This window comes from Barbus barbus, assembly GCF_936440315.1.
Source record: "Barbus barbus genome assembly, chromosome: 31".
Classification (NCBI taxonomy): Eukaryota; Metazoa; Chordata; class Actinopteri; order Cypriniformes; family Cyprinidae; genus Barbus; species Barbus barbus.
Genome location: NC_136759.1, coordinates 13866975 through 13877485, shown reverse-complemented (window position 1 = coordinate 13877485; position 10511 = coordinate 13866975). Strand labels below are relative to the sequence as shown.

Below are 10511 nucleotides of genomic sequence, written 5' to 3'. Positions count from 1 at the left end.
TTTAGCAACATTTTGGGCCTCATAATGTCTTATCAAAATATCATAACCACAACTTCTGATGAAAACAACAGACTTAAGTCATCTTAAAATCAAATGAGTCCATGCCCTTCATTTTTTCTTTTTCAATAATTCATCAACAGATCTCTCTGTTCATTGCAACCTTAAGAAAATTGTGATATTATTATTATATGTCACTTGTGCAGCATTGGCTGATCACTACCCATCCAACATTGACTGCAAATTACCTCTTCGGGTAGTCTGACAAAAACTATCCGAACAGTCTCTTCGACTTGTCACTTTAACAGACTGATAAGCTCTTCTTGCACTACACTCATAACAAAACAAAACATCTGCACAGTTTTGTTTTTGTTTTTGTACATTCAACTGGTTTGCACTCCATCTATTCTGCCATGTGCCTTATGCACTTTATCTATCTCTCTTGTTTTTATTTTCTACAATGTCCTCAGACTGATAAGCTCTTTTGCACTACAAATATATCTACACAGTGTTGTTTATTTAACTGGTTTTGCACTCTATCTGCCATGCGCCTTATGCCACTTTATCGATCTAATTCTTATTTTTTTCTACAATATCCTCATTTGTATAATTGTATAGTTGTATGTACATATGTTTAAACTGTATTTATCTGTATCTGAACGTGTTTAATGTTAACTGTATGCACCAAGGGTCTGAGAGTAATGCAATTTCGATTCTCTGTATGTATGTACTGTACATGTGGAAGAATTGACAATAAAGCTGACTTGAACTTGAATATATAATTGGCAAGCATTAAAATCTACAATTAAAAAATATAAATAAAATCTAAATATCTCTATAATAACCTAAATAAAATTAATGTAACACTTTAGTTGGGACCAATTCTCACTATTAACTAGTTGCTTATTAGCGCGCCTATAACACATTGGCTGTTTATTATTATTTATAAAGCACATATTCTGCATGTCTATGTTCTACATCCATAATCCTACCCAATACCTAAACTTAACTACCTTACAAACTAACTATTAATGAGCAGCAAATTACGAGTTTATTGAGGCAAAAGTAATAGTTATTGGTTTGTTAATATCGAGAATTAGACCTTAAAATAAATAATGACCAAATTTATTTATTATTGTGCATTTAACCAAAGTGACAAAAACACTAACAACAAAAATTATTTAAAATATTTTATTACAAACATAATACAAATTCTGATCACATCGTCGATCAGTGGCTAATAAAACATCTGTGAGTGTGGAGTTCTGTTTAATTTGCAGCTTTACCAGTTGTATGGTTAGTTAACCAGTGGTAAGTGTTGAATCTGTGTTGGAAGGTGGGGAGGAAAGCTGAACGAAGCCCGTGTGGTGTTAGGTAGGTTTGGCTACCTGTCGAAAGAGAGAGTTCTTCAAACAAGTGCAGAGCTGGTTCATCAGATCTTTATTCTGCCCTTCCACCCAATGCATCTCCACCACCACATCGTTCTCTTCCTCCTTCACGTTCACCAGGCACTCGAAGAGAAAGTGCTGTACCGTCTCTGGGTTTTGAGGACCTCCAGCGGCCGCCCGCTTTGGTTCGGTGGAGGACTCCATTGGGACGTCAGCACCTTTCTCTGGGTCTTGCTGCTCGTTCCTCTCTTTCGTGTTGCTGCCCTCTGCTGTGGGTTCCTCTGGTGCTGGTGTTGGAGTGTCTGTGTCAGGGACAAATGGTGCGGAGGCATCTGTGCTGCAGGTGGAGGTCGGTTGTGCTCTAGGGAGCTCTCGGAGATGTCGTCCATGTTCTCGTCTCTTCTGCCGCGTGTGGATCCAGGTATTCTCCACTGCTGTTAGGAAGAGGCTGAGCTCCACCTCTCGAGAAGGAACCCGCTTATGAAGCACCTGAAGATGAGAAGTTTCATGTTTGTATTAGCCATTGTGCCTCCATTAAGCCTACAGCAAGTTGCTCTGGAACAGAGTGTCTGCTAAATAATAAACATTAAACAACAACAACAACAATACTACTACTAACAACAACAACAACAATTATTATTATTACAACAAAATGATCAAAATAATTATTTTCTTTTGTTAATTATTTATTAATAATAATAATAACAATAAGGATATCTTAAAATAATAATAAACAATTACTGTTGTTATTATCATTAATGGTGTTTATATAATAATAATAATAATTATTATTATTATAATAAGGTAATAATAATAACTAGATGTGAATTTTCTGAAGAAAATGTGAGTGGTGTTTGCCGTGTCAATACTCGGCACAGTGCAGTTATTTGGTTACTTTTTTCATGTTTTAAAAATTATTTATCATTTAACATGTTTTAGCACTTAGCTAATCAATATTAACATGTAGCTGTTCAGTGCTAGCATGTTGGTAGTCCTGTTTGCTAGCATGAGTCAAAAGAGCCAAACCCCATGTCTATACGATGTTCTGATGCAGAGATGTAGGTCTTGCTAAATGGTTGCTAGGGTACTCTTTTTGGTTGTTAGGGAGTGGCTTGAAAGCTTCACAATGATCCTGCGAAACTGATTGTTTGGCTGAGTGGAATGAGCCCACCATGTCTCTATGACACTGTGATCCAAAGTTATGTTCAAATTTGGGGGGGCTCTTGTGCCCCAGGGGTACAAGTTCTACCCCATTGCGAGGTATGTTTTCACACAGCTTGCTGGCTTCAAATGTGGTGACCCACATGCTTTTACAAAATTCTCGCTCTGAGCTATGGCCCGTCAAATTGGGTCGCAATGTTAAGTCTATGGGATTTTTTTGCCCGTTTTTTCACCCACTGTGCGAATATTGTATTGATTGCCAGATTGTCTATAAAAGTCATAGCACACCTCTCCTCAAAAACCTGCATGATTTGGCGCCTCTTTCAAAGGTCTATGACCAACGGTGCAGGACGAGTTACATTTTTTTTGTACTGAACTTACGACTTATCCCTGATAAAATAAATGGAAACACATTGATGTCTGAAAATAAATCCTATTCATTTTCCTCTTTCTGTTTACCTTCAGGTCTGTGAGGATCTTCTCCAGCCAGGCAGACACACTCTCTGTGGGGCTGGTGTCGGTGCAGCCGATGCTGGGCGCCTGCGTCTGGAGCTCCGCCACAGTGGGCTTCAGTACAGTGAAGGTGATGGGCTTACGGGCTTTCTCCAGCTTACGCTTCTTACAGGGGGGAGACTGAGAGAGATTTAGAAGGAAATTAGTTTTTGTTAGTTAACTTTAGTGTTTACATGTCAGTTTACACAGAAATATTTTTAATTTTTATACATGAATAGCTGCAAAATCACCTACCCATGTCAAGGAGGGATGTTTGCTACAGAACAACGAGATCAATTTAATTCACAAATCTCAGGAGTTCTTAATATGTTTTAGCAAAGGTGGTCAATAGAGGGCAGCAAAACACAAAGATCACCTTGGCCTTCGATGAGTTCAACAACAAAACTGACCAAGGATTCATTTTGACATTATGAGCGTTGCCATAGAAACTAATAATGAGTCTGAGGCCCTGAACAGCTCAGTGTAGTATGAGTTATCTTGTATGTAGAGTAATTTATGATGTAATGTAAACACTGAATCATGTCCTACTGAGACACAGCAATCATATTCTGACTTCTCCAGCTCTCATCATAGTGGATTCTCACACACTGCTTCAGTCACATGTCTCTCTGCTCCTTTAACAGAGCATCTGTTGTTAGAGCAGATAAACATGACTCATCACAAGCCAACAGACCGACCCCCTCAGTACTGAAAAACACACCACACCCATCCTCTACTCCATCAGTGTGGGCTGTACTGGCCGGTCTTTGGTGACCGTTAATCATAATAGAAGATAAAACACACAGCTAATCTGGCATCCATCACAGGATCTTACTCTACTCAACACCCCATTGTTTCTGTCCTGTCGGAATAAGCAACACATTTAGCACACACTAGACCATACATCTTAACTGTCTTCCTCGTATAAGGTTAACTACATTAAGTCAATTGGATTTAGGGACAGTCAGCTAGTCATACTGTCTGAATAACTCCCTGTGCTGAAGTTGCTGGTTCTGCCGTTTGTCAAACTTGTCATGTCTCAGCAGACAGCAGTTAAATGATATACATTTCACACAGGGTCACTGTCATTGTCAGAGGGCACAAGTAGGAGGATGCCTCCTAAATTCTAGTATTAAAACACTTTGGTAGAAAAGACTGCCAAAGATAATTGAGATATTAAATATGTATTAATATGTTTAAACCATTAATTTGACTTTATTAAAGCTTCTTTCTGCTTTCTAAAAAACTGGAGGACAGGTTCCAGCACACAAGCAACAATTAAATAAAAACATCCCCCTAATTATACATTTATTTCATGTGTGCATAGCTTCTGACAGCACTGCACAAGCTAAATCTTCCTAAATTTGTAATAAGAGCCATTTATAAATCTGTTAACAAAATAGAAGCCTTATTATTAAAGCTATGAAAATGGAAGTTAAATTATAATTATAATCATTACATTTTTTTTATTTTACAGTACAATTGATTGAATTATTGATTTATTTTTTAGAATATATAAATACTATAATATAATACTAAATCCAATTTATTATTATTAGTGTTATTAATTAATACTACTAATAATAATGATATTATTGTTGTTGTTATTAAATACTTTTTTAACAGTACAAACATATTGTAGTAGTAACATATTTCTTTGATAGGTTCAATTTCTTTTCATAATTATCTTTGAATTTAAATAATACAAAGTTTGATTAATAATAATAATAATAATACATGTAAATAAATATAATTATTAAATGTAATAATAATAATTATTAACATTTATTATTATTATTAATCATGTTAATGATTATTACATTTAATAACAATTATGTTTTTATTATTAATAATAATAATATAAATAAATAGAATTCTTATTAAATGTAATAATATTAATCATCATTAACATTTATTATTATTATTATTAATCATGTTAATGATTAATTACTACATCTAATAATAATTATGTTTATTATTATTATTAATAATAATAATGTATTGACTGGTGAAAACAAACAAACAGGTTCTCTCTTTTGTCCTTCGCAGATTTCATGCCAGATTTTAAGATTTAACATTAAGGCGGTTCCCCATGCAGCCCAGCATACTTCAACACAAGGGGGCGCCATTTTCTGACTTTAATTGTCAAACTCTACGAAGCATGACAAAATCTTATCCCAGTAAGCAAATTCTATGAACAAAAGCGGACCAAAAATTCTCCTGAATATTAAAGAACTTTATGTCCACAGTAATTCTCTGTAATAACTACTGCGATGGATCTAAATATGATCGGACTAGCAGCATCTACATGTTTTGTCTCAGATGTACTAAGCATGATATTTTACACACTGTCAAAAATTGCAAAAACATGGCTCAGAGCATCTCTACCCATTGGTGAAGAGCACATAATGGATGAAAACAGATGGATACACGCATCGATCCACAAGCTCCCTCTTAATTAATTTCTATCAGTCTTAATCAGAGTGATGCACTGCTTTTATCCCCTCTTCACCGTGAATTATAACCCCCTCCACTCAGTCCATTATTTATCCTCCACACATTTGCTCTAAGCAGGTTGAGTAGATCCAGCATAAAACAGCTTCCGCTCTCAACACTGAGCCTCTTGATGTGTCTGGAGTGGCTTCGCTCTTAAACATAAAAAAAAAAAAAAAAAAAAAAAAAAAAAAATTGAGCCTTGGGATTTTAAACACGCAGAGACTGAGCTGAAAGGTCATTATTCAATTATTGAACACAAGATGATGATTTCCACAGTGATCCACGGATGCTGACAACAGGCCTCATTCTGTCCTGCTGTAGTGCTGCTTCCTGCCTGGTGACCTTTGACCTCTCAGCCCCCCCCCCCCCCCCCCCCCCCCCCCCCCCCCACTGTAAATCCACTGCTTCAACAGCTTCAGATCCCAGGCATGCTTTCAGCACCACGGGGTCCTTTTCAAACCCTACCTTTTTTGTCTTCGCTGCACCCCCTACCTCTCATGCAATACATTTCACGTCTGGATTGAAGATCTGACTGTCAAAGAGATTGATCTGGCTTCTGTGCGCTCTGCTAATGGGGCTCAGCTGGCTTCAGAGAAGAAGAATGGACACAGGAAGTGGAAAAAACTGAAATGGGAGAGAGCGAATAAAGCACAGAAGGTTGCTGGTGCCATCCAGATCTAGATGTGTCTGTATGCTGGCTGAGGGTGGAACGGTTCGCAGACAGATATGTAGGCCAATCTTTCTGCTCAAGTGCTTGTGAGGAAAAAGGCATCTGGGACTTGGGGAATTCTCCTGAAAGACCATAACAAATCATCCTGCCGCCCCTTTCTCCATTCCCTCCACCTCTTTTCCCCTTTTATAGCCCTTCTGAAGTGCGTGACTATATGGCACAGCCACCCTGTCTGGGCAACTGTTGCTAAGAAGGAGCTGCGCTGTGCCTTAGGAAGCAGGTCAAGTGTATCTGATGGAATGGGCTAAAGATGCATTATTAAAAAGAGGGCCGAGCCCAGTGAATATTCAGCAGGTGTTGCTTTCCCACACACAAATGCATCGGACAGACTGGGTGCATGGGTTATGTGAGGACTAGCAGACTCTAAACTGAGGCAAACACTCTCTACTGTCGATAAAGTAATGCAGGAAGTGCTCAGAGCTTACAGGCACAGGTACGTCATCATAGAAACTCCAAGCCAGGGCCCAGCGCATGGTCCGACCTTGACAGAACTCAGTGTGTGTTACTTTGGGCACCTGTGAAAGGACAAAATATGATGAGGATCTCATTACTGGTGATTAAAACACAAAACAGCCTGTGAATCTTACAAAAACTATCAAGAGAAATCTGGGTTATATTCAAGATATCAGATAATCATATTTTGCATAAAGAAAGGATCATTTTTAGGACTGCATTGTGACATATTCATGACAATGAAGCACATTTCTCTCCCAAATTTGCATTACTTTAAAGCAAAATAAACTCATTTTAAAAATGTAAATTTTTATTAGCAACTAATTTTTATTAGCATAATTTATTTACAACAGGTATAATCCATATGTGTAACATTGCTTTTTACAATTAGAGTTGCACAATATATCGGTATTATATCATTTATCTGTTGATGTTACAGATTCTTTAAATTTATCAGTATTATGGATATTGGATGTTTAATTGTTCATAATCATTTCACATATTTTTTTATTTTGACACACACACACACATATATATATATATATATATATATATATATATATATATATATATATATATATATAATGTGCGTATGTTTGGCAGAGAGGGATTAAATGTGCTTGCAAAAATGGTAGGATTGATGGGAAAAGGACTTATATAAAATAACTTGTATAAAGCAATATAAATGTTACGCGTCGGGTGGTTGTAGTAAAAAGGCGCACGACGAAGGAGTAAACAAAAAGGAGTATTCTTTATTAAACGGCATCAACTCACACTTGACATTAACTAACTTAAGAACGGACAGAGGACTAAGGGAAAACTCAAGACTTACAAAAGGGATCGGGCAAACAAGGAAACAAGATAATTAATCTAACACAGGTGGGGAAGATCATTAATTAACAAAACTAGGCCAGGAACTAAAACAGGAAGAACCAAATATGGGCAAAACCAAACTGAACAGAAACAGAACCTTAACAATAAACACGTATATACTGTATATATGCATAGTGTAGGACTGACACCAGACCCTCTATCCCAGAAGGCATAAACAGAGAATTACAGACCTGCCATTCACACAGTGGGGAGTACGTTTTAACACAGACATGTGGGTGTTAGGGGTGATCTATAGGGCGAAATCAAATCCCACTGCTCTTCAGTAAAAAAAAAAATAACACTACTCGGGTTTGACCTTTGCAGGCAGAGGGCATTCAAACAACAGATAAAAGCAGAGAAAAAGGAGAGGGGAAAGTGAGAGGGTGAACGAGAATGAGAGAAGGAACCTCATTAGCATATTAATTACAGCCACACTGGCGAGAGGAGGAAGCGGCCCCGTCTGCTGGACATTAGCCAGGAGAACAATGACACTAATGAAGGGTGACGGGACTCTGACACCTTCAGATGAATCAAACCACACATCAGGCCCGAGCCGAGCAGACTGACTGACACCAGACTAATAACCTGTGAGCAGGGCGAAAGCCTTTCATTCACAGATATCACAGTGTTCTGACTGTACAGACACAGACGGAGCAATCGAGGGGGGCTAGAGGGATTACGCGGGAACTAATGATGCCTAATGAACTAATGAAATCTACTCCATTAGCGCTCCCTGTCGTGGTACGTTTTTAGGCCACGTTAGTGAAACTCATTAAGATCAATTAACCTGAAGTCTTGGGGAAACGCCCACTCATTTATCTGTAAAGATCTTAGAGGCAAAAAAACACACACGCAGTGGTCTAAGCAAAACTCACCCCTTGTTTCCGCAGCTCATCTTTCAAAGGTGCCAGGCTACACTTCTTTCCCAGCATGCAACTGTACCACCTGTAAACAGAAAAAAAGGGCTTGTGAAACCACCAGCCTGTACACCTGATCCATGGGAGCACATCAAATAAACTGCAGGATGCAGAGCCGTGGGTTGAATATGGGCTCGCTCTGTGGGAACGGTCAGTTGGGCTACTCTTTATATTTTTAAGATATGAGGCGCGATGTTTAATTAAAAGCCCCATCTCGACAGGGAGCTTTGAAGCTGCGCATGAGACGAAAATCAATGAATATCCACCATTATAAAAAACAGACGAGGCTTCATTAGCCAGTGCCCACAGAGAGTGGGAGGATAACACGGGTTATGCATAATTTATTGGTGCTCAACTCTTAATTTTCTACTTCTTTTGGTTACTAAATTGACAGAATCTTGCTTTTAATCACTGAGAAATAGCTTAAAGGTCAGCATGAAGCATGTTCACAACCCATTTTATCTCTGTAACGTGACATTTATGACTCAAACAGGATATTCGGCGAATAAATGTAGGGCAAGACTTGATTTTATCCACCGACTGGATCGTGGGATATAGCCAGACGCAAACACAGATTTGTTTGTTATGGAAGACAGACAGCACCCATTTTTAATTAGGATTTGTGAGCAAAACATGGGGCTTGAAGGTCATGTTCACTTTCAAGGCCTTCCTGACGTATTCCTTCTTGAAATCCATCATTATTTGCTATTAATGCCATAACTTTTTATTCATCACCATTAACTGCCATTATATACAGGTACACTATATACATACAGTTTTACATTACATTATTTAACATATAATTCTTTTGTATTTACTATACATGTAACATTAAATTATACATATATAAAATGTAAAACTCGATGTAACATTATTAACCTTTGTATTACTGCTGATTTGAGCTATTTAAAATATCAATGACTGCTTTATCTAATAATAGCCTACAATAATGCCTAAATAGGTATTTAGATATTAATTCAATAAAATAAATATTAATTTAATATTTTGTATAATTTTGTGTATAAATCATGACAAATATCTGTAAACAGATATTTTAATATTTTTTAACATTTGCTTTTATAATTATATTATTTATAATCATGAACAGAATTCATTTTTAAATAATTATTATGCATGCATTTTTTATGACTTATTATATTTGAGACTAATTTGAATATTTGCAATAAAAAATTGTCACACTGCAGAGGGATTTAAAATGAAGAAGTGAAAGCAAAGTAGTGATTTAAAAACAAACCTTTTTGGGCAACATATTAAATCATATATGTTTGGCCTGACGTCATTGAAAAGTCAAATAGATTCAGAGGCAGAGCAAGTTACAACTACAGACATTTTTTTCTTTAAAAAATAACCAAATCAGTCAAGCACAATTAGACACCAACTCCAAGCTGACTTTAACAACTAACACAGTCATGTATAGACTCTGCTGTAGACTAACTTTCATTGGGCGGTGGTTTGGGGTTATCAAAGGCCAATCTACCACAAGAACGAGGGAGTGTAGATGAACACACATTACACTGCATATGGAGCCTAAGGGGCCTGAAAATCATTTCATTTTGCGGAATGAAATATTAAAGAGCCCTAATATCCACACATGCTCTCCAAAGTGGAGCGGAGGGAGGCTGTGTGGCACCCTGGCACACTCGGTTAATAACGGGGTACTCCAGCATCTATCAGGCCTTGGAAAGGGGGGTGTTTATGCATTCTCTTTAGTTATCAGACCCTGTGGAGGAAGTAGTAACAATTACGATTTCAATAGCACAGATTGTCTGGCATGAGGAAAAATCAGAGTTGTATTTAGTATGTAAGTGAGACTGGAGGAAGACTGGCAGTAATTACAGATCTGAGGGGCAGGAGAGAAAGCAGCATCTCAGAGGACCAATCAGAATGCCTGGCTGGCTCTACGGGCACCTGCACACACACACACACACACACACACACTGCATTTACGACAGTCTGCTCGCATAGTCTGAACCCATGAGAGAT

At 37.6% G+C, this 10511-nt stretch overlaps 1 protein-coding gene across 1 annotated transcript in view; it reads right to left on the bottom strand.

Annotated features, from left to right (window-relative positions):
* Positions 1 to 1176: 1176 nt before the first annotated feature.
* LOC306851387 (RNA N(6)-adenosine-methyltransferase mettl16-like) overlaps positions 1177 to 10511 on the bottom strand; it is a 28219-nt gene continuing 18884 nt past the window's right edge. The window contains 4 exon segments of the mRNA XM_079387576.1: positions 1177 to 1874; positions 3006 to 3179; positions 6690 to 6779; positions 8466 to 8535. Of these exon segments, the coding sequence (XP_079243702.1) occupies positions 1368 to 1874; positions 3006 to 3179; positions 6690 to 6779; positions 8466 to 8535 (841 nt within the window). The 3' untranslated portion in view covers positions 1177 to 1367.